At 38.2% G+C, this 24,517-nt stretch overlaps 3 protein-coding genes and 1 non-coding gene across 5 annotated transcripts; 1 reads left to right on the top strand and 3 right to left on the bottom strand.

Annotated features, from left to right (window-relative positions):
* Window positions 1-2,194: 2,194 nt before the first annotated feature.
* On the top strand, window positions 2,195-5,698 carry b3gnt7 (UDP-GlcNAc:betaGal beta-1,3-N-acetylglucosaminyltransferase 7). Its single transcript, XM_042005391.1, has 2 exons — window positions 2,195-2,432; window positions 3,415-5,698. Exon 2 carries the CDS (start codon window positions 3,416-3,418, stop codon window positions 4,652-4,654), a length of 1,239 nt encoding a protein of 412 aa, XP_041861325.1. The 5' UTR covers window positions 2,195-2,432; window position 3,415; the 3' UTR covers window positions 4,655-5,698.
* A 4,171-nt stretch (window positions 5,699-9,869) lies between these two features.
* ncl (nucleolin) lies at window positions 9,870-17,251 on the bottom strand. 2 transcript variants are annotated; one of them, XM_042005389.1, is made up of 16 exons: window positions 17,097-17,251; window positions 16,005-16,100; window positions 15,795-15,906; window positions 14,972-15,124; window positions 14,294-14,650; window positions 13,941-14,078; window positions 13,565-13,660; window positions 13,269-13,392; window positions 12,922-13,058; window positions 12,680-12,806; window positions 12,425-12,561; window positions 12,143-12,272; window positions 11,678-11,820; window positions 11,332-11,458; window positions 10,784-11,052; window positions 9,870-10,609 (listed from the first exon to the last, which is right to left on the bottom strand). In XM_042005389.1, exons 1-16 carry the CDS (start codon window positions 17,112-17,114, stop codon window positions 10,548-10,550), a joined length of 2,226 nt encoding a protein of 741 aa, XP_041861323.1. In that variant the 5' UTR covers window positions 17,115-17,251; the 3' UTR covers window positions 9,870-10,547. The 2 variants fall into 2 exon arrangements, with proteins under 2 accessions (XP_041861323.1, XP_041861324.1); XM_042005390.1 differs by having other exon boundaries at window positions 14,990-15,124.
* Window positions 14,731-14,869, bottom strand: LOC121653785. Its single transcript, XR_006012860.1, has one exon. It is a non-coding gene; the product is annotated as a small nucleolar RNA SNORA57 (small nucleolar RNA).
* A 3,666-nt stretch (window positions 17,252-20,917) lies between the features above and the next one.
* Window positions 20,918-24,256, bottom strand: nppc (natriuretic peptide C). The gene is made up of 3 exons (XM_042005392.1): window positions 23,927-24,256; window positions 22,706-22,999; window positions 20,918-21,054 (listed from the first exon to the last, which is right to left on the bottom strand). Exons 1-2 carry the CDS (start codon window positions 24,017-24,019, stop codon window positions 22,727-22,729), a joined length of 366 nt encoding a protein of 121 aa, XP_041861326.1. The 5' UTR covers window positions 24,020-24,256; the 3' UTR covers window positions 20,918-21,054; window positions 22,706-22,726.
* Window positions 24,257-24,517: the final 261 nt, after the last annotated feature.

Below are 24,517 nucleotides of genomic sequence, written 5' to 3'. Positions count from 1 at the left end.
GTGCTAAGACTGGTTAAAGTTTACTGTAGGGCTCACATTATTAATCCCCCTAAACAAATAATAACTTGTTCAGTGATTAAAAATGATGTAATATTGATATCATAATTAGACATAACTTTAATATAGTCGGATTATAGATTATAGGCATCTCTATATATTGTTTGTAAGTTTTTAGTTGATCATTACAAGCGACCTCCTCCATGTAATTACTAATGTAATCCATTACTATTCTAAATGTTTAGATTAGCTTTAAAGTTGCTGTTGTCAGTTGCTATTATTTGCTATTTAGTATGCTCTTCTTTAATAACAATTCCAAGTTAAACATGAAACTCAAAGTCAATAAAACTACAGCATCAGTTTGCTAAGGCCAGGTTTAGCCGTTATTAGCTCATACTTTTATTAGAGTGTGAAAAGATAAGGCACAGCAATGTCCGTGACCACTTTATTTCTCTGCAGAACTTGCAGAGACCAAATTTATAGATAAAAAAAGAAAAAAACTCATCTAAACCGGGAAAAACACAGCTGCAAGGCAACAGGATGCATATGTGCCTGACAAGGATGGCTGGTTGGATCCAGGAAATGGAGAGAGAAGGAGAGGAAGGTGAGATATTGAATCACAACTGCATTCAGACTGAAAAAAAATCCTGTTTTTTTAAGCAGAGAGATATTTTATTGTTTTTCCCCCGAACATAAAGAGGTTATGGCACACATTTTATCCCAGTTAGTGTTAAATGCATTTGTGTAGGTGATGGCTGGGCAATTAGCCATCACAGTTTTTACTCCAGTTTTCTGTTAAAGAGACTAAAGAATAACATTTATTTTTTATTTTTCATTGTGAAAAACTAATAATGATCAAATATTAAATGTGTGTTGGTAAATTGGTCTTTTTTCAGACTGTATAAATAAAATAAGGTATAACTTTTTAAACTGTGTGACACGTTTAACCTTACCTTAGAACCGTTTCTAACACTACATTATCTATCAAACTAATGTCACTTTTATGAGAACTGAACAAACAACGCTTATTTACTTTTTTAAACATGTGCAGTTCACTTTGTGACGGCTCCTTAACACAACCTCTTGCTGATGTCAGCAAAAACTAAATATAGTAGGCTGTACTTCAGAAAATCATTATCAGGATGAGGGAATATTACAGGCTAAACATTTTAACCTCTTCATATTCCAACAATGCAAATTCAAAGAACTGGCCTGTCTTCTGGTCCTAATTTCAGCTACAGTTGTATAAATATTCTTTTATTGGTTGTGGGTAATAGTTTCCATACTTTATCTTCAATGTTCCCCAAACCCTTGACACATTTCTTTATTTAAAGAAGTTTTGTTCACATTGTACAGGCTACATTAGCTTCACCCTTTGAGCCCCGTGTGTATGACTTAGACCTTTGCTCGAAAATTGCATGCACCCCTAACAAAATGAGCATCTTTGTATACTTTTGGAGTCATTGTAAAGGAAACATGTGAGATCTGGTAAGATCTTCATTTTACAAATTAAGAATTAATGAAGATGGCGCATTAGTGCATATTTAAACATTTAGGTTCAAGTAGAAGAAGAATCTCACTGTTGACAGCAGAGTGAAAAAGGTTCAAATGGTGAACATGTGACTGAAACCATTTTAAGATGAAGTTGAGATAAGGAAATTTGAAAACTTGAGAGGGTCTAGAAGCCTTTACCTTATTGTAAGTGTCACACAAACATACAGCAGTGATGTCCAACCTTTTAAGGGTCCAAGGGAAATGGAGTATGAATATACAGCTAAAGGCGAAAGAGAACAGTCAGTTTATAAAGAAATATTACATGTGTCAAGTTTCTATGCAGGATTCTTTGTAGTTAAAGTGTGACTGGCCAACAACTTGACGAATTTGACCAAATAAAATGTCTTGAGACAAAACTTTGTTATTGTAAACCTGAGTTATTTTTTAACTATTCGTTCAACAAACATGATCTATCATCTTGCTTAAAGCTATGTGGAGATGTTAGAATTTACATTAAAGTATCCTAATATTTGCTGATAAATGACAAAGGAGTGTTAACGTAGCAATTCCGTTATCTAAGCAGATTAAACTAAAGAAATCCATTGTTTGCTCTGTCATTAAAGGCTTTGTGAACTTCATGATTGAATCTCACGCTCTTAAAGCGTCACTGTTCATTCACCGTCCACATCCTGTTCCACATGTCGTGCGCAACCGAGCTTTTAAAAGCAGCCCTGCAGACCTGTGGCGACCACAGCCTTCATATGCGGCACAGCCCACGCCAAGCCTTAAAGATTTCACCGCGGCTCTTCTTATACTTCCTGCTTCAATACCCAATCGATGGAAAGGATTGTTCTCTCATTTTTGCTCTGAAAGCCTGAGAAGTGAAACTGTTCCGCTATTCTGGCCGTTTTGGTTTAGCTGACAAACACTTAAAGGAACACGTAAGTTGCGACTTTCCTTATTATTTCTTATTATTCTCTGATTTGCATTTGTAGCATCGTAAAAAAAAAAGAAGAAGAAGAAAAAAAAAAGAAAAAGAAAAGCAAAAGAAAAGAGAAAATAAAATACAGAGAGACGGTTTGGCAAAGTGGATCATGTTTTGGAAAATGAGACAGCGCTTGCAAATGTAAACGCTAGTGGTTTAATTAATGATACGAAAAAACTAGTAAATTTTAAATTGACATGTCATGGTTTAGTTTTTCCCCTCGTTTTGGAATTCTAGCTAATTGTTCCTGAACTAATCACGGTTTAATTAGCTACTCTGGTGGGTTTTTTTTTTTTTTTAAAGGAGCCCTTCAGAGGTATTGGGGCCCACCTGGGAGTGAAACGAGCCCCGACATGACATGATGGAAATATGAGTTACATTCCACATTCAAGGGGACACTGATACTATTTTACTGATAGGTGTTAATTTGCTATATTATGAGTTTGACTCATGGAAACCAAATCAAATTGAAAAAGAAGGTTTTAAACGTCTTTATTATTAAATTCTTTGGCATTCGTCTCTGCATGACCGTGCTTTCCAGTACTTCTTATAAAGAAAACATATTGTTCCTAATGACATCTCCTAAGGCTATACTTTAAACAAAACATAAATCTTGGATCAGGTAAACATGTGGGAACATGTGAAAACTCAGGGTACAAAAAGAAAATGTTACAGGCTGCATTATAAACTGAAAACATTCCATTATCAATCATTTAGATATTGTTAGACGTGAGAATAATCCATAAATGTCCGACTATATTGTTATTGATTTGGTTTATAACCCGGATAGATCTGATTTAAAAATTCAAAGTTTAATACTTAAAGAATGCTGCATCATAATATAAATACATTTCTTTTTCTAGCTTTATTTCTATTTTATTATATTAGATAATGTTTCCTGATGTCAAGCTCATTATCTGATCTTTGTCCTCCCGTAGAATGAACAACAGAGAATGCTGGAGAGTGTCTAAAAGGGTGTGTGTCATGTTCTTCGTGGCTGTAGTGGCGCTGACTGTTGTCCAAAGGGGAAACATCAATGTTGGGGCTCCCTTTGAACTTGAGAGGCAGGCTCGCATGCATGCTTCCCAGATACCAGGGGCCGAAGCTGCTCTGGAAGAGAAAACGGTAAAACGCTTCTGGAAAGTTGGCAGACAGAAGTCAAAGCCTAAAGCTCAAACCATCACGCTGCAGCCAAGGGCTGCTTCAGATAGCAGCCCTGGTACCTGGGATGTGACCAGCTCCAACTGCAGTGTCAACCTCAACTATTCAAGCCAGCCGTGGTTCAACAGCCTGGAGGACAACTTCAAGCAATTCATGCTTTATCGACATTGCCGTTACTTTCCCATGCTCCTCAACCACCCAGAGAAGTGCGCAGGGGAGATAAATTTACTTATGGTGATTAAATCAGTGGCCACCCAACATGACCGCAGGGAGGTCATTCGAAAAACCTGGGGCAAAGAGCAGGTTGTGAACGGCAAGAGGACAAAGATCCTCTTCCTTCTTGGTAAGCCCTTCAATGAGGCAGAAAGAGCAAACCATCAGAAACTGGTCGAGTATGAAAACTACATCTATGGGGATATTCTCCAGTGGGACTTTTTAGATAGTTTTTTCAATCTGACTCTCAAAGAGACCCATTTCCTCAAGTGGTTCCACACTTACTGCCACAACGTCCACTATGTTTTCAAGGGCGACGATGATGTCTTTGTCAGCGTGGACAACATTTTTGAGTTTCTAGAGAGCAGCAGCCAGAAAGAGAACCTGTTTGTGGGGGATGTCATTTTCAAGGCTAGACCCATTCGTAGAAAGGATAACAAATATTACATTCCCCAAGCTTTGTATAATGGCACATTCTACCCTCCATATGCAGGTGGAGGAGGGTTTCTGATGGATGGGAAGTTGGCGAGAAGGCTTCACTGGGCTGCAGACACCCTGGAGCTCTACCCCATCGATGATGTTTTCTTGGGCATGTGTTTGGAGGTGTTGCAGGTTACCCTTGTAAAACACGAAGCCTTTAAGACGTTTGGCTTGGTGAGAAATAAGAACAGTAAGCTGAACCGAGAACCTTGTTTCTTCAGAAACATGATTGTGGTTCACAAGCTGCTCCCATTGGACCTCATGCGCATGTGGAATCTGGTCAACAGTGACCTGGTGTGCTCACAGAAATTGGAATTGCTATAGCTTCATGAGAGCAACGGGTAAGGAGAGCACCAACAACCTGAGCTTTACCTCGGTGGATGCCAACAGAAAGTGCAGTACAGGAGAGCTGAAGGCAAGCCTCCCAGCAAACTCTCCTTTATGTAGAGAGAGATCCAGACAATCCTTGAATTAGCTGATTTTGGGCAGCAATGCAAGTTTTAGAGGAATTTCCTCAAAAGTAAATTATAAAGAGCTTATTTTCTTTCCTTTTTTCTAAAAAGGTTTATTTAGAATAATATATTTATATTGAGAGTAAAAAAAAAAACAAAAAAAAAAACACTGTAAGCAACTTTAACTGGAGCTACTATATTAATGGGCACACCAAGGACAGCAGTCCTTTGTTTTACAGTTATTAGTTATTTAATAATCTGTTGTGGGCTTTTTGGGGGGGTGGGGGGGGCAAGTATTTTTTACGAGACTTCCCTCGCCTTGCTTCACACAGATGTAAACACCCGTCCTACTGTATCTTCAGATCAGTGTGGCATGCTACAATATCTAAAAATAATCAGGAAAAATGAAAAAAGTCTCTACCTCACTGATTTGGACAAAAGCATTTAATTACCACTCACCCTCTTTTTGTGCTACAACATAATTTTCCTAAAATAAGATAAGAGGTCCTTGCACTCCTCCTTTTGAAACATAACATGACTTGATGTGGACATCTACTGGATTTTTTTTTTTTTCTTCAGAGAAGAATACATGTTAGACATGTCTGTGGATTTGAATGTGCTGATATCTACTTGACATTAATTTGGTTAAGGGTTTACAATGACACTGTGAAATGAAACTTTTGTTGGTACGAGTGTAGGACATGTTTATTTAATTATCCCCCCAATTAAAGGGGGGCACATGAGGGGTTCTTATGTTTAATTTAAAGAAACAAATAAACAAATAGAATATTAAATGATCAGAAAGCTGAATATTATGGGTATAGTGGGAGATAATTAATAATGTAAATGTTTGTAAAAGTCAACACGTACATAAAATGTCTTTTTGTAAATAAACACCTTGACAAATCAGTTGTCTTTAAAAATCTGTCCTAGATTGGTTGTTTTTGTGTTGGGGCTCATCAGCATGCAACGTCGATGTACATGTAGTCATACTCATGATCGTGTACTCCAAACATGTTGGATGTTTTTTTTAAACAGGAGGCTTTTTCTTCACTACTATCAGTCTGATATGTTAAAAATCATATATTTACTACTTGAAAGACTGCTAACATATTTGTTTTAGAGAAAGAATATACGTTTTTATAAAACCACTCATAGCCTTAACTTTGTACACACTATTTTCTTTAAATTCTCAGACACTAGCCTCACATCACTCCTGATTTGGTGTGGCATTTCACACTGTTTATGTAAGTGTTCCTATCAAATAATGTTTTTTCACCACATACACTACAACAGCTGCGAGCAATAGTCGGTAATAATACAGTGAAGATATTATAAGAGTACAGTTCAGTCTTTAAGTCGGCCAAAAAGGACAAAGAGTGCATAGGATAACAAAAGAAATTCATTTTTCTTGTTTTCAAAATCTCCTCCAGGGACAAAGACAGAGTTGTAGAGAAACAGGATCTTTATAATATTTCATTCGGTTGCTCTTGCCAGCATACCTTAAGGTGTGTCTCTTTCAACTTTCTCCTTTCTTACAGACAATGTTAAAGTGAACCAAAGTTAAAGCTGTGGTGGACTAAATGAGGATTTTAAAACCAACAGCTGCCCAAATAGGATTTCTTAAAACTACCAATAAATGACTGACTGAGGTAAGCTTAACAGGCAAATGAAGAACAGAATAAAATAAATCACAAATACACAGAAACACCGACCTGAACTCAAGAAAGCCGAACTGAAAACCAGAGAGCAAACAATAGAAATCTGACGGGAATCAAACCAAAACCTAACCAAAAGTCTCAGACCATGATGTCATTTAGCAGAATAATTTTTTTTACACTTTATTTTTTACAGCCAAAGTGAGAAGAAAGAAAAAAAAAACGCTTTCTCAGGAAATTGAATTAACAATCACTAGCCAAACTTTACTGTAAACTAGTGTAAATTTCCCACTCCAGTGATGATATTTGGCTGTAAGCGCGTACACAGCCAGCTTTCTCCTGTGCGTGCAGACAGGGAGCTTCATATTTACTGACAGTAAATGGAGGAAGCTTTTGATGCCAGCTCGGTCAATGAGTCAGCTGGTTGTGGATGCAAGCTTTCACACCGGATCTCCATTTTCTTTAAAAGCCTCTTGTGGAGGACCATCACTGCCATTGGGTTTACATTTTACAGCACATGGGATTGTCTGCAGGAATGATAAAAGAAATCATGTTGAAGTGATCATAAAAAAACACATGATTAGAAGACGTGAAACTAATATTAACACAAGCAGAGAAATGTGCATAAGACATTTATTTAATAAGAAAGTATTTAGCTAAATTCGCTAGGATTAAGACAACCATCAGAAACACTGAGAAATAACTTCCTGTGGGTTTTCAGTGGCTAATGAGTCACAGATTATAATGACAAAATACAGCCCAGCTTCGGTTCCACAGCTTTTCTGCATCCTGGTTTATTAACATTAAAAGTTTCCCTGAAGTGACACATTGTGACAATATACAGAGTCTACTATGAGATTAGTTTTATTTTATTTAAATATGTACATGTCACATCCTGAAACAACAGAATGCCTTTCAGACCAATGAGGAAGTAGTAAGTTGATAATCTGATGATTATATCTGATAGCTAAAGCACATGGTCAGCATGGTCCACATCATTTCACTACAACCTACAGTTTCAGTCGTAACTCTGGTATTTTTTTACACATGGCCACTTGTGAGGCACTTGGTTTGCTGGTAAAAAATAGCCCATGTTAAAATCAAGTATTGTGATACCAAGTACATGATGTTGCAAATGTCCAGGTCATGTAAATAACAAATTTGTACTCACATGACAACTAAGATATATATACACTACCGTTCAAAAGTTTGGGGTCACTTTGCCATGGGATTCAATAGGGAAGTGACCCCAAACTTTTGAACGGTAGCGTATATATATATATATATATATATATATATATATATATATATATATATATATGTACACCATTTCAAACATAACTGCGCTGTGAGTAGTCATCTGAAGTGAAGCAAAAGACAAGGTATACAGGTTATTCTAGACAGCTGACAAAACACCACAGAAAAGCTGGTATGACATCTGTCAGTGTTCAGCTTAACTGAGTCAAAAGTGAAAATGCCTGAAAGATATTTTCTTTCACAAATCTCCAAATGAATTGGTGTTGTGCAACGAATACTTTAGGATTGCTTACCTTCTGTCAGTAGTTTTGTGGCGTGAAACAAAAAAGAAGGTCTACAGGTTATTCTAGACAGCTGACATGGCACCACAGAAAAGCTGTCATGACCTCTGTCAGTGTTCAAGTCAGAAGGCAGCAAATCCCTGAATAGAGTTATTCACTGGTGCCATCATCGGGGCCCTCAACCAGACACCTTCAGGAACAAAAACCCCCGTTCAGCTGCCAGAACAGTCGGATGACAGCGTTGTGCTGTCCCCTGTCTGCTGGTGTCACCGACGAAGAGGAACCTGCCACAGCTCAGTCAGTTAATCAAACCACAGGGTCTACTTAACAGACATAGTTGATTGTGTGGGTCCCTCCACCAAAATAGGACAGATTCCACAGTTTGTGCATCTTCTTTTTGAACTGGTTGAGAACTAGAAATATCTCTTCACAAATGGAGTGGAAAACGTACACATATCTTTATTCTCTTTGTATTATATATCAGCGATAGTAAAAGGAAACCACTGATATTTCACTGGATTATTTCCCTTCTGGTTAATATTGTAAGGTTACCATAACCTTGATGATTTTTTAAGTACTTAAGGGCAGATATGGCCAATACCAAAAACAATTTCAGAGGTTTGACAGGTGCTTTTCCAACATACAGCTTTAGATACTAAATGTAGAGTAACAGTGTCCTCAGTTGTACATTTTCAGCCATGAAAACACGTTTGCATGTGTAACCAGTGACTATATATATATATATATGTGTGTGAGTGTATGAGGTTACTGTCAGGTGTTGACTCTCATGGTGTGGTTTGGTTCGTGTACTTGCTAGTAATTGCAGCCAAACAGATCAATCTTCACTTCTTGAGATCAGAGAACTTTGGCTCTCATGATTGGAGAAAATAATCAAGTAATATGTTTCGCTGGCCGTTTTGTTGCCTTTAGAAGAAAAGATATTTTTTTTCTGGCCCCTAATGTTAAAGCCAACCTCACAGGTTGAGTATTTATGAAATTCTGATATCCTATGAGAGACAAACAAGAACCTTGGGTTCAGTGGTTAAATATCTGATTCTGTTCCTTCATCCCTGAATTCCCTGTTTGCTGTTCTGGCTCAGAAAGTTTAATCTGGAAGACCAATGATGTATTCTTTGGCCCTTCTACATGTGTTCTGGAGCAGAACATTAATACTGCATTAAAATCAATAAATTGTTACTTTAACAGTAGAGGAAAAAAGAACATTTATAGTTTGTTTGAACTAAATGCTTTCTGGAACCTACTTAAGGTTAAAATGTGGATCTTGTCTATTCTTGAGGCTCTTTCCATTCCTTCATTTTATGAACAGCGTGTCAGCCTTAAAATTTCCTTACTAGTTTAGAGCAGTGTTCTTCCCGTAACTATTACATCACTTGGTTTCCGTCGGGGAAGCATCCTTTTCTGTCATAACCTCTAAATCCAGCAGCACCTGTGCAGGACTACAGCCTCAAGAAAAAAGTTGCTTCACAAGGAGCCTAATAGTTCAACTTTGAACCCCCAATTTGTGTCAGGGAGGAACCAGATTCTTCACCTGTTATTATTTTGCATGTTATTCACTCGGCTCCTAAACAGAACTACAGAGCCACCTTAAAAACCAGCACCAAATGACACTAACCCCATCTAGTGGCCCTCTTGCATAAGTGGATAGGGAACCTTTTAAGGACTACGGTAGATGGCTGCATCTAATTAGTAAAGCTTGCTTTCATCTATAAACGTTTCCACTAAAATTTACCAAATGAGTCTTGTTTGCATCTTGGTGAACGTTCGCATGGGGTAGATGTGTATCAATTCTAAAAAAGCTTTATTCCCTATACAGTTTTCCAGAGAATATTTTAAGCCTGGTTGAGGTTGAATTCAAAGCCTGATTAAGATATAAAAATCAACACCTAACAAGGTTTTATTTCATGATGTGAAAATGTTGAAATTGGGGGGGGAAAAAACAGTCAATGCACTACAAACATTTTATGTTACAGATGTCTTTCAGCCACAACTCTTCCAGCAACTCGACCCCAAACAACCATGGAAAACATAAAAAAAAAAAAAAAAAAAAAAAAAAAGAAAAAGAAAAAAAAAAAGAAACTGAGGCATGGACTATGAAAATTTGTACAGTAAAACTTGGTATCTAAAGAAAACTTGACAAAATAAAAACCTACAGATATGTGTATTTTCTTTTTCCTTTTTTTTTTTTACAAAAAGGTAAAATGAAATCATACAAACTGTTTAAATTTACACAATTTATCTGACAAAACAAGCATATTTTCACAGTAAACCTGTTTGACAGAACCATCCATTTTACTCCTTCTGGAAAAAAACAGCTAAGGAGGGCAAGAGGTGTGGGATTTTTGTCCAGACTTTCAGCGCTTGAAAAGGTCAGAAGTACCATTCTGGCACAGCAGGGAATAGCAGGTGTGGGGCGGGTGGGGGGGTCCTAAACACAGGGCTAAAAATGCCCATTAACAGTTAAATATATACCAATGACGCTTTCTGGAATGTCCAAAAGCTCTGACAACTGATGAAACCAGAGTCCATTCAAAACCTAAAATACAAGACTTTAGTCATCAAATTTAATTTTCTTCCCCTGGGGCTTTGCTCCAAATCCACCACCTCTTCCACCTAAAATGAAAACACACAAGTGACTGTTAAATGACGAGCATTAAATCACATGCAAATCATGCAAAATTATGCTTAAAAAAAAATTCTGACTAGCCCTTTAAAAACAGTTTACAGGTTATTGCTTGCAGAACACCCCTATAAATGCAACCTTTTGGCCAATATATCCATTCCCACCTCCAAAACCGCCACGTCCGCCTCCGCGTCCACCTCCACGATGGCCTCCTCTTCCTCCTCCTCTGCCTCCACCGCGGCCTCCTCTGAATCCGCCACGACCACCAAATCCACCAAATCCGCCACCACCACCTCTGCCTCCACGGAAACCACCCTCACCCTTGGGCTTGGCGTAGTCTAGGGTCACCCTGCTGCCGTCTATCTCACCATCTTCCATTGCTTCTTTGGCTGCCTTACAATCATCTTCGTTGTCAAAATCGACAAAGCCAAAGCTGTTGGAACAAGACATGGTCACACTTAAAATAAAGAAACTACATAAATTCCTAATAACCTTTAGTTATCTCCTGTTGGTAGAAATGTACAACAAAACTTTATTGTAATCCATAAAGACCAACAGATTGAAAGATTGTCCCACATCAGACATGGGCAACTCCCACTGAGGTAGCTGCCTGTATAACTGCGAGTTCACTCTACTTCTCATGCGAACCCATTCACTGTCATTAATGGACAGAGCAGTACTCATGAGAAGATATTAGTTTCTCTGAACTTACCCTTTTGATGACCCCGTCTCTCTGTCTGTAACTATCCTGGCTGCTACAGAACCCTCGAAAGCTTCCTTCAGGCTCTGATCTGTCGTGTCCTCAGAGAGACCCTTGACAAAGAGGGTTTTTGTTGGACCTGGTAGAAGACAAAGTGTCATCAAGAATATAGCAAAACAAGCACTAATTGGACAAACAGCTTTGATATGCTAGAGCCTCTTGTGCAGACCAGATCAGGACTTGACTATCTTTGACTTTCTTCACAGAGTCTCAAGGGATCAATTTTTCATCATATCTGGTCAAGATAATTTGGGATCTAAATGGACAGCCGTTAAATGGATGAATATTAAAAACTTACCAGAGTTCCCCCTGCCTCCATCTCTTCCACCGCTGTTCTGGCTGTACTCCAGTCGGATTGTCCGGCCTTCAATCTCTGTGTTGTTAAAGTTTTCCAGAGCTTCCTTGGCATCATCTGCGCTCTCAAACTCTACAAAAGCAAAACTAAAAGAAAAGGACAGAGGTATAACATGAACAATCATCCACAGGAGTTTTTAACATCAGTCATGGTTCCACAAATCTGGCTTTAGGTATAACAATGCTTTTGCGCATCATAAAGTTATAGTTTTATCTGTTGCACAGCAGACATTGGCAAAACCCATGAGGTAAATTGGGCAAGCCTGTTCTAACTGCGCTTTGGCTCTGCTTCTCGTGCGAATCCATGCAGAATCACTGGTAAGATCGAGAGGAGCTCATGAGAAGGTGAACGCGTCTGAGAATCAATGCTTCGGTTTTGAGTGTGAAAATTTAAGAATCCACGCATTACCCTTTGGGTCTGCCATCTTTCTGTGGGATCCTTACGGAGATGGCCTTCTCAAATGTGGATTGTAACACTTCGTCAGTAGCACTGAAGGAGAGATTATTCACCACCAGAGTTTTGTTGGCTGCTGCTGTTGCTGCACAAACAGAAGAGAACATCTTCAAAAAATGTCCTCAAAACTCCCAAATATACATTTGCATCAAAACTTGGTTAATCAAGTCACTAATCATGGAGTTGCTACCAAATGCCAAACCCAGGATCAGTTTTCACAAAATGTTCCAAGCTTACCTGCAACCTTGGCTCCTTTTTGGCTCTTTTCTCCGACATAGTCAACAATAATGGACCTCCCTTGCAGATCAGCTCCCTGAGCCTCCTCCAACATCTTCTCTGCTTCAGCCTCAGTTTTAAACTCAATGTAGGCAATGCTGCAAAAAGGAAAGAAAACCCATGTTAACAGCAGACTTCAACAGTTATTACCTGTATATGGCAGGTTAGAGCACATAAAACCTAAAAAAAAAAAAAGTTAAGCTTTGTAGACGTTACCCTCTGTTTGAGCCGTTCTGGCCTTGAGGTAGCCTGACATCCACAGCATCCTCAAACAGTTCTTTTAGGTCATCAACCGTTACAGAGAAGGGAAGGTTTTTTACAAACAGTGTCCGTGCATCCCTCTCTGTGGGACAGATGTCGGTGTCAGTATTGCAAATAAGAACTTTAACAATCAGGAGTAGACAAGTTTTCACTGCACTTTTACGCTAGATCCAACTTCTAACAGGTGCAGAGATTACCTTTCCTGCCTTCCTGTGAGTTCTCTTTGCTTCGGGCCTTGTCCAGTTTCACCTCCTGACCCATGACCTTCATTCCATTGAGTTCCAGTGCTTTGTTCATGTCTTCCTCAGAGGCAAAGTCTACGTAGCCAAATCTCCTATTAATGCAAATCACAAGAATTATTCAGTTTCAACATTGTATAACTCCAAGTTTCAACAACCGTATTCAGCTTCATTAAGTCACTTTAACTCATTGGTTTGAGAACAACTGAATCTGAATATTTGTCAGTGAAAAATAGTAGCATGTAAAAACAAAGCAGTACAGACAGTGGGGATATATATAAACATTTGTTTTCTAAATGACTTACTTTGATCCTCCTACCCGGACATCAACAACCTCAAGGCTGTTTTTTGTGAAGAATTTCCTCAAAGAAACTTTGATCTCCTCAAAATCTTTATTTGAGTTCAGGTTTCCGACAAAAAGACAGAACCCTGATAAATGGGAGCACATATACAAAGTTTCATTATTGGTCTAACCACACAGATTTTAATTATTCTAATAAAACGAGATCAACAGATCAATGCAAAGTGACATCACAATCAAGTATCAACTTAAGATTTTTTTTACTGAAATCCCAACTTATCAATAAGTGCAGTAACTTGCCTTCTCCATCTGACTTTGCTTTCTTTGCAGGTGGTGTGTCCTTCTTGCTTTCTGTTTTGTTCTCTGCCTTTCTCTTTGCTGGTTTCACTGGAACTTCTATTGGAAATATAATTTAAAATAATTAGAGGGGAAAAAAGAAGGAAAGAAAAAAAAATCTCTTTAATTCCAGCCACACTACGGAAAAAGTGCAAGTGTGTGTATATTGACAATTTGGTGTTTTGCCCCCATTTTGGGAATTTTCCAGTGTCTGAAATATAACGCTTGTTATTTAACTTCAAACTTCATCCACCACCTCACAATATTTACGTGTGTACAATGTAGATTCATTCAGCTAATCAAGACACACTACAATGCAATGTCACACACTAAAACGCACCCTCTTCTTCCTCGTCGTCGTCGTCATCATCATCATCATCGTCGTCATCTTCCGACTCTTCTTTAGCCTTCACCATGCCTGCTTTCTTTGCTTTTGCGACAGCTGGAGAAGGAGTGGTGTCCATTTCCTCTTCAGACTCTGAAAAGCACAAGTGTGGACGGTAATTAATACTCACTGACTAAATTAAACCATTTAACACCTGCAACAAACCTGTGTCAGATACATGAAAAGTGACATCATACAAGTTCAGTATTAAGTCCCTTTGTGATCATCACACAACTGTAAGCAGTTTCAAAACATGCAAAATAAAGATTTAGTGCTGCAGCAATGAACATCTTAAATCTAAAGCTTACCATCTTCATCATCATCATCTTCAGAGGACTCCTCAGCAGGTTGTGCTTTAGCTACTGGCTTGGCAGCTGCTTTGGCTACTGGTTTAGCAGGAGTACCCTTTTTGGGGGGTGGGGCCTCCTCTTCTGAATCGTCGTCATCATCATCATCAGACTCTTCAGCAGGTTGTGCTTTAGCTACTGGCTTGGCAGCTGCTTTGGCTACTGGTTTAGCAGGAGTAGCCTTTTTGGGGGGCGGGGCCTCCTCTTCTGAATCATCATCATCATCATCGGACTCTTTTGCAGGCTTGGCTTTGGCAGGCGGCTTTGCAGCAGACTTTGCCGCTTTCTTGGGAGGGGGGGCTTCCTCTTCAGACTCATCTAGACAGAACATAAAAGTCTAATCTTGACTGTGGCCAATTAAAGGCTCTTAGGAGTGCATCAAAAATGTAAAAATTAAGCAGTGTGACAGCGATTGAGGATAGAACCGGCAGACAATAAAATACACACCGGCACCGAAGACATAGCGCTGCCTTTGTTTTGCCTCCGTACATAACACACATGAGTACTGAACAACACATGTATGCCAAGAAATGGAGGATTTCACATGCATTTCACTTAAAACTTGAGCACATGATTTTTTGTTTTTAAAAATATTTTAATTAAATTTGTATTTTCCATCAACTCTGAATAGCTACATACCATCATCATCGTCGTCATCATCATCATCATCAGACTCCTCTGCCTTTGCGGGGGCTGCCTTAGCTGGGGTGGGTTTGGCTGGGGTTTTCCCAGGGGTTGCTTTTGCAGGTGTCTTCTTTGGTGGAGGCGCTTCCTCTTCAGAAGACTCTTCCTCTGTAGATAAGTCAAATCAAGATACTTACTTGTACACATGCTCAGTTGAAGAAAGAATGAAAATGTAAGTGACTACATTTATTATACATTTTAGCCCAAAATAAACAGATTAGGGCAGAATTCAAAGTTACATTTAGGATTGTTTTCCTTTATTGAAATCAGGACCTCGGGAAATACTCCCCACTGCCAGGTTTTGTTGTTGTGCTAAAGTTGGCATCTATGCAATGCAAGTTAGTTAAACACCAGATGAACATCAAGTTTCTCGTTTCCATGCACGTTTGTAATCAGGCATCCACTGTAAAAACATGTTTTGTAAAAATTTTCTGTAAAAAACTTTTTAACAACCATTTTTCTAGTTTGTGAACTGTTAACCATCAATGGCTAATTAATTCAGACGCCTTCAATAATGTAGAATTTATTTACGATACAACTATGTGTTTACCACATTGACTCTAGCTTTCTCTGTGAAATGCTGGAGTGAAATGTGAAAACTCCAACATTTCTGCTTTAAAGTTATGGTCACACGGATGGGATCTGACCAGAATATAAAGCCTATTTGGCAAAAATTATACTCTGAAAAATAAGACTTGACGACTCAATTAGAGGTGCTAGTCTTTTTGACAGAGTTGTTGCAATTAAAGTGACACTTGGTATCACTTTGTAAACTTACCAGAATCATCATCATCATCATCACTTTCTGCTTTTTTAGCCTTTGTGCCATTTTTGGCAACCGGGGTAGCTTTAGCCGGAGTGGCTTTCTTAGCAACTTTCAGAGGAGGACTCTGTAAAACCATAAAAATGAATATTTTTTAATAAATTTATTATTTTAATTACAATGAGTAGCAACAGACAGAAATTAATAATATGAAATGTATAGTACCTCTTCCTCATCACTGCTGTCCTCTTCACTAGATTCCTCCTCAACTTCTTTAGGGGGTGGAGGAGCTTTTTTCTTCTGAATTTGCTGTTTCGGTGTCTGGGGGAAAAAGAAAAAAAAGACAGAATTAAATATATTGCTTGAATTTGTAAACGTCCAAGGGTAGCTACCCACAATAATCACTAGACTCCAATCACCATGTTTCAATGTTTGCAAATGAGTGGTTTTAACCCACGTGTAACACTTAAGCTTAAGTTATCGGTTAACTTTGGGGGAAAAAACGCCAGTAATTTCCAGTGAAATTAAATTGATGTACAGCTCCAAACGCTTATCTGCATGTAGTTGCGTTACGAAAGCTGATTGGATGGTAATGCTTTTCTGGGTTTAAGTCTTTCGCCTCGTGTGTCGTGTGCCGAGCAGGAGCCCAACCCACGTGGAGCTCAAAAAGTCGACCAGCTAGCATGCTTGCTAGCTATAATATGAACGAACGGGCTCTCGTCGTCAAATTCTGATCAAATTATACATTAAACTCGTTTTTTAACGGTAAATACTGATAGAAAATGAAAACCGATACCAATAAATGCTAGCAAGTCACGTGAAATAAGAGACACTGAAAAATGCTAATGCTAATAGTTGATATCAACTAGCATACGGAAGACCCAGTGTCACGAAAACTAAAAATGTTATCGGCTGGCAATATCGTATCGACCTTTTTTCTTTCTAAATGCAGCTCAGTGCATGTTAAAACACCATGATTAAATCGTGAGCGCGCGCATGTATGCCATCTTGAATAAGCAGTTTCGCCTTAGCAGGCCAAACCAGGCCTGTGACCTAATGGCGAGGCTTAATATGGCTACTCTACACGAAAACGTTTTATGTTAAACATGTTTTCTCGGGTAAATATAATCTAATCGAAATATCGAAAAACAACTCAGTCGTTGAAACACATGACGACGCATGTCGTTCCCAGTTAAGTTTCTTCATATCATACAGACGCAGCAACGTCTGCACGAAGGCCTCGTGCGTAAACACAGCCCCATTTCAAGTATTATTGCGCACACACAGTAACGTTAAGAAAATGTCTTTTGGTCTTACCTTAGCTAACTTCACCATGGCTGTTTTTGCTGTGTGTTTCTGTGAAACACAAATGCGCTGGAAAAGAAGATGCTGGTAACAAAATTTCTATTGTATGCACGTGGCCCTGTCTACTCGGGGGGACATTGGATAGGAAAGACAGAGAACTCGCTGCTGCAGTTACTCTCCAGCACTGCGCGCTAACACCGCCCCGCCCAAATGAATTTGTTAACCAATCACAAGTTCTAAATTTGCATCGTGAGCGCGCCTCGCCTACACCAAGGAATTTATTACCACACGCAAACAAACGGTTAATTGGTTCTTTTAATGAAGTATTTATACTTTTATTGCTTTTTCTATGTTTTATTATTGAGATTTGGTGAAACAATATTGTAAATTCACCAAAAATATGCCACTTTAAAGGATAAAATAAAATTGTTGACGGTTTCTCAACCCACACGAAACTATCCGTGTGATAACGGCACAAAGCGTCTTTCTGTCTCATGCAGCTGTTTATGTGAACCACGTGGTGGCTTGGGCCAGCTGCCGTAAACCATCATTCATATCACATGTTAACTTTCCGGAAGCACTGAGCAACAGTCTGACCCAAGTTGTTCCTTGCTCGGTTAATGCAATGTATTTTTTTACGCCTCTGTGAAATTTGTGCCATTCTTTTATTACTACAGGTTGAAAGGCTTGATAAGAAAAGATTATTATCATAAATCCCATAACAAATAAAACATCTTTAAGCTGTTAACTTATTTTTAGCCACAACAGCCATACTATTCACATAATTTAACTATTGCACAGTTGCATTCATTGCACATTTTTTTTAGTTTTAATCAACCTTTTAAACAAAGACTAAATGTGGGCTATAGCATGTCTCAAGTGCAGCAACAGGACTAAAACTGAGGTGTGTTTAATTTATCTGAAGACTACATTAAACTGAAAATAGAAATAAATGGATAATATATTTATTACCAACTTACATTTGTCCCATTTTGTTATCATGTCTCAGGGTGTAGCGCAATCATATTAAGTAGTGGACATGCTGCAGTGTACAAACACATAGACACTGCTGTCCACAGACATCACCACACGGAGGCAGCATTGCATTTTATACCCTGCATTCAGATTGGAGCCTTAGTGAAATAAAACTACATTGACTTTTTGCTTTATTGGTTCACTGTAAAAGTGAACTCTGCTATTGTTCCTGTTAGTCTGAAATAATTCAGTATGACTGACTGAAGGTCCATTATAGTGCACATGGTTAATTTGCAGGATGTGCAAAGCAGTTTTCTTGTTCCTTGTCAGTTTTCCACTTTTGGGGTGGCAGATTTGGATTAAATTAAGTTAATTAGCATATATTGAAACAGATGTGGAGTGGATTTTCTTTATCTCAAGGAAACACAATATTTCATGACAACAATCTAAAATTGGACAAGCAGTATAAACATTAATACTTGTGTATCCTAGTTAATGTTTTCCCATTTTTATCTGTGACAACCAGCTTTGTTGCTAATAGAGCTTAATATTAAAACTCTTGTCTGCTATATACATTCTCATGAGGGTATCAGCATCACATGACAAAACTGTCTGCATTGTGCAGCAGACATGAAGGGCACAAACAAACAAGAGTTTATTCTTGTCTGCATAACTCTGATTCTGTGTTTAAGATTTGTTTGTAGATATTAGTCATTAAAAATATTGATTGTGGTCCCTTGTTTTAAGGAAACTTGTATATTCACACACACTGCATGAGATTATTGTTCAGTGATCAGGTCCACCATGTTTTTGTTTCTGCATCCACAGCTCTGTCTAGTGTTGAAATTTGATTTTGCAAGTTAAACTTAGGATGTGTTTTAAGGCACTGCAAAGCATTTTCTTGATTAAAAAGTTCATTTCACAATATTAGCATAAAAACATACACCTTTAGAAGGCCATGCAGACCTTCTAATCATCAAATTCAATTTCCTTATTTAGTTATTTGGTCTATGGATAACCAAAATATCATGAATGCTGGCCTACAACATCATGTAAAATCAGACATGTTCAGTTTTGCCTCATAAACATTCCTGAGCAAGAAAAAAACAAAGTCTTTCAAAACTTTTCTAACTGATTATCCCACGAGACTGTAGAACAACCTTTCACAGAAACTTATACCTAATTCATTATCACATTTTCCTCATAAACTTAGTTTTATAGACTTAACTTTTATATGTTTCCATTTTGTATTGCCTGATTGTTTCTTTGATTATCACACATATTTATGGCATTTTTGTCTACTTTACTGTTTTATTTTATGTCCTCTTCTTTGGAAACTCTGCTTTTAGATAAGTGCCACAGAATAAAGACATTATTATTATTATTATTATTATTATTATTATTGTTATTGTTGTTGTTATTATTACCATCATCATATAACTTTTGGCAGTAAAGCCTTGGTCTGGAGTTTAGTTCCCAACATTACAGCCATAAAACTTGTAAACTTACAGCTTCATCTCTTCTAACCTATAAATCTATTTATTCCTTTAAATGTCCTTGAATGGTAATACTCTAAAGAAGTGCAGGTAGTAATACTGTATAATATAAAGGCAATGTTGCCTTACAACAAGAAGGGTTGGAGACCTAAATTAAAGCCATGAAGTTGAGGTGTATTCAATTAAGTTTTTTTTTCAAAAAATCTTTTATGTATTTTATTCACACGTGTTTTTAGAACACCAACTTTGCACCATTTAATTAATGAGACATGTCTGATAAACGCCACTGAGCAGGCGATTCGTCCTTATTTTGAAAAAAAAAGAAAAGTCTATATGTTGGTAATTACCTTAACTTTGGTTTTGTCACTGGACAAGAAGTCAGCCAGAATGCATCAATTATGGTGAGAAGCAGCTAATGTAAGCATTAAACTAGGCATGGTTTTTAACACGGGGTGGGTGGGGGGGTCCATGGCTTTTTGGTAGTTGCATAAAGGGGGTCCTCAGGGAAAATATGTTTGGAAGCATTGCTTTACATGGTGCAAGATTTTTTTTAAAAAAAAGACATGCTGGTAAAGATGTGCTTGATGGATATTTTTAAAAGATAATGGAAATGAAAATGTAGAAATAAAGTCTTTCTGCTCTATGTTTTAGTCAATACTGTATGTCACAGTGAAAAAATTTGATAGATCAATGTAAAATTTCCTAATTCTTTAAGATTTTGGTTCACTCTAGCAGTCTTATGTTTAACTTTGCTGACTAAAGAAAGTGATGATGGTATTTGTTTAATGCACGCAGGCTGAATGCAGGAAAAAGTAGATAAACTTGCCAACTTATCCTTATCTTAAATGTCTAATTCTGACTTATACACACACCAGCTGCTACTTGCCCACTGGGCATTCTGGACTCATAGCACTATTGCACCAGAAAATATTAAGCTGTTTCAGAGAAACACAGACGCCCACTGAGATAGCATGTAAGTGCACATGGAATGTTTTTTTTTTTTTTATCATTTTTGAAAACATGTACAACTATTTGAGACAAAAGAAAAAGGTAACAAACAGACTTGACCTGCAGTTTGCATCCATTTTCAAAATGTTACATAAATAAAACTCATATTTATAAATATCTCTTTTTATAAACATATAAATATTTTTAAACATAAATACATTTATGCAGCGGAAGATGAAGTACTTGAACGTACAGCAGCAGCAGTAATATACAGCTTTGCAGTTTGTTTTTACATCATTGTCCACAATGTTGTAGTATCTGGGTTTGTATAAGTTGACCAGGTATACACATATGTACATATACCTGCATATTTATTATATATATATTTATATGAGGATTTTTTAGCATTGTCATCTCAGTCTTTGTTAATGCTGGTCATGGTCATTATCGTACCGAAAATCATCAGGTGATGTCTTTTTTTTTCTTTCTTTATTTTTTCCTCAGGTGAGAACAAAGTCAACTTTTGTTGTCCAGCCCCATCGTCCAGAGATCTAGAAAAAGAGAGGACATGGAAGAAAAGAAATCTCAAACTGATTGTCAGAGACAGCTTAATACACAAAATGTCATTCAGGTTGTTGTTTTTACATATTCATTAGATTTTCCTCATGCTTGAGATTTCCAAAATGACTTTTTAGTTTTAACCTCACCAAGATGGTTACACTGACTCCTCATCTAATTATTCAAGTGGGACTCCACAGCAAACACAAACATTAAGTCATGGATGTCGATAAGCGATAAGCAATAGTCATTTGTGATTGTCACAAAATCTGATGCACACATGATTTCACAGTTTACAACAACCACAAAAAGGCCTCAACCTTCAGGACAAATTGTGTGTCATTTAGATTCATGGTGCATTCATGCTTTTATCTAATTTTGTATTGATTATTCTAATTTTGTTTTCACTTGTTTCAATTAGGCGACTCTCAGCAGACTTCAGGACTCTGCTGCCAGACTACTAACAGGTACGTCCAGAACAGCCCACATCACTCTTATTTTATCAAGACTTCACTGGCTTCCAGACAAATTTCGTACTGACTTTAAAATTTTAGTTTTGACTTTCTTGGTGTTACAAGGTCAGCCCCCCCAGTATTTTGCCGACTTGCTGTGTCCCTACTCCTCTGGGCGCACCCATAGGTCTTCAGGCCAAACCCTCCTGAAGGTCCCAAAGACCCGTTTTAAAACCCGGGGAGACCTGGCTTTTCAGGCTGTAGCCCCCAGACTCTGGAATGACTTGCCCCCGTCCCTCCGTGTGGTTGACTCCGTGCACTCTTTTTAAAAGCAGCTGAAAACTATTTTATTCAGGAAAACTTTTTGTTGATGGTTATTATTATTATTTTTTTAATGAAATTATGTTGTTTTATTGAACCCATTTTATGTACAACACTTTGTGATTTTTATCTGTGACAAACCTTTTATAAATAAACTAGACTCCTCATTATTTCATTCACAAACACACTCTCTTCTGTTTTTTTCTGCCCAAAACACTTGGGTAAATAAAATGGGTTTCCCAGAAAGGTCCTGACCACAGCAGGATGCACTGTTTTCAAGTGAGTGTACAAAAGCATGTCTGCATCCACACTTCCTTTCTTCATCATTCCTTTTCTTCCTAAACATGATATTTATAGCTATTTTTCAGCAGTTGGGATCTTTCTTAATGTTGCACAAGAATTAAAGAGGGGACTTCCTTCACAGCTACTGGATTGTTATCCATTTATCACTTTAAATCAGTTTAAGTGGGCTTTTCTAGGGATTCCTATCCTCGCTGGAAATTCTGCTAGACATGACTATATCAGTTGTCTGACACATAAGGGTCTTTCCTCTCCTGTAGCTTACCATCATGCCAATAAGGCATCATACAGCTACAGTTAGTGGCATACATTTGAATGTGATTTCTTACATTTAGCTGACATCTGATGGACCCTTTTCTGGACCTCTGTCTTTGTCTCCATGCTTCCTTTGAGTCTTTCCAGCTATTCACAAAACCTATGAGTGACTTGATAAATAAGTATAACAAAACTAGTTTGTCACTTTTTCATGTTTCTCTCAGTTAATCTTTCCGTTTGCCTTGGTCTTTGTTAACAAGGTTACAGTAACTCTGTGATCAAAGTGTGAGAACTGTGATATGAAAAGCTTCCTCACCATCGCAACGCTGCGCCAGCCCTAGCAGCCCATGCCGCTGATGCTTCCTATCCGGTCCATTTTGAGTCCGAAGCAGCCACTCCGCGACGTGGAACCCCCTTTCTTGCTCCCCGCTTTGTGTCTCCTCGTTGCGGGTTGGTCGTTAAGGAGACGAGCCCACATCCCTCTGGCCCGGGTGTCCATCCGTAAATCTCGCAGTAACCGCATCCTTGAGCGCACAGTGTCTAGCCTCCTCTCTCTCTCCTCCGACTCCAGAAACTCAGCCAGCTCCTCGCCAAGCAAACTTCTAAGAGACTGGGAGATTAATAAAATAGATAAACATTGTACCCCTTAGGCAAACGCATTGTGCAAAAATCGGGTTATGATAAGATGCAGATATTGCTTGTTTGAGCAGAGAATTCGTTTGCATACTCTGAGGTAAATTTCAACCAGTAGACACATTTAGGCATATTTCAACAAGCACTAACGAAAAGGGGAAGATGTTTTGACAGTTAATACGAATGGGTTAAACAAAATATTGCAGTCACCGGTTTGAAACCCCGAAAAAACCCTGATGTTCTGAAAGTCCCCTCCCATTTGTCTTCTTCAAGGAACAATTCAGATATGTCAGTGCGCCATTAGAGACGATGAAACAGGTGCCTGAAGCCTCTTTTTCTGCTGTGGCATCGACTCAGTCCCTTCTACATTGAAATTATATTACTTTCTCTTATTTAAAATAATCGTTTCTTAGTCTCGATAAGTGGATTGAAAGTTATAAATTTAATTTTACGCAAAGAATGCTTACTATTGCGGAAAAATGCTTACTGTTATGTTGGCAAATAAAACAAAACAAAAAAAGCAGGACATAATCATATTGTGATGTCTCTTCTAAAAAATTTAAGTTAGTTGCAGGCTATGTAAAGCACTTAATTATTAAAGTGACTAATTAAGCTGCAAATGCACCAATGGGCAATAGACATCACTAAAAAAGTAATAGAAAAAGTTGGTTAAGGAGAGGGGAAAATCATGTCAATGACTGTTTTGGAAATTTATAATGGGAAGCTGTATGTGCTAAATTGTTAAAGACGAGTGAAATAATGACATATGATGCGTAAAACAACAGTCTTGGGTGCCTGCCCCACTTAACAGCTGTTCACTATGAAGCAGCACTGTGCTTCTCACATCCAGTTGCGCGAACATAGCTACACTATTTCCATCCCACTTGGGTTACAAGTGACTTACCTTCTGCTGCGCTTGAGTTAAAGGTTTTGCCCCCATCTTCTCTGAAAGCAGGGTGACCAAAAGTCCACACGCAACCAAGTATGACAAGTTCATTTTGACAAATCTAGCACTCGTGCAGCAACTCCTCTGCGCAGAAGTTCAGAAAGAAGAAACGGTGGCGTCAGTCAGTCAGCTGTTACACGTAAGATTGAGCGTGCCCTTTTCTCCAAAGCTGCTCAAGTGCTTCTCTGACTCTTGAGCATTAGTCCTCACTGCTATATAGCCAACCCATGATGATGTCATGGCAACCTGCGTAACGGTCCTCCTCGCCAATTCTTTGTTTTCCCTACCTGACTCCGAACACGTCATGTCGGGAATGAATTAAGCTCCGGTCATCGGGATTTAGAAGAAACGATATCGGATTAAAAAAAAAAATAAAAATAAAAAACTTTTACACCTCTGGCTGAGATGCAGCCTCTGAAATCAAAGGTTCTTTCAAAGGCTTAGAATGTTAAGAATAAACATTCACAAACATTGGTGACTTCTGAGATGCCAACACTATCCTGTGAACCGTATTGACAAGTCAAATGATATAGGCCTATTAAACGTGAA

The sequence above is a fragment of the Melanotaenia boesemani genome, chromosome 14 (genome assembly GCF_017639745.1).
Source record: "Melanotaenia boesemani isolate fMelBoe1 chromosome 14, fMelBoe1.pri, whole genome shotgun sequence".
In the NCBI taxonomy this organism is placed as follows: domain Eukaryota; kingdom Metazoa; phylum Chordata; class Actinopteri; order Atheriniformes; family Melanotaeniidae; genus Melanotaenia; species Melanotaenia boesemani.
This window is presented reverse-complemented; position numbering and strand designations above follow the sequence as displayed.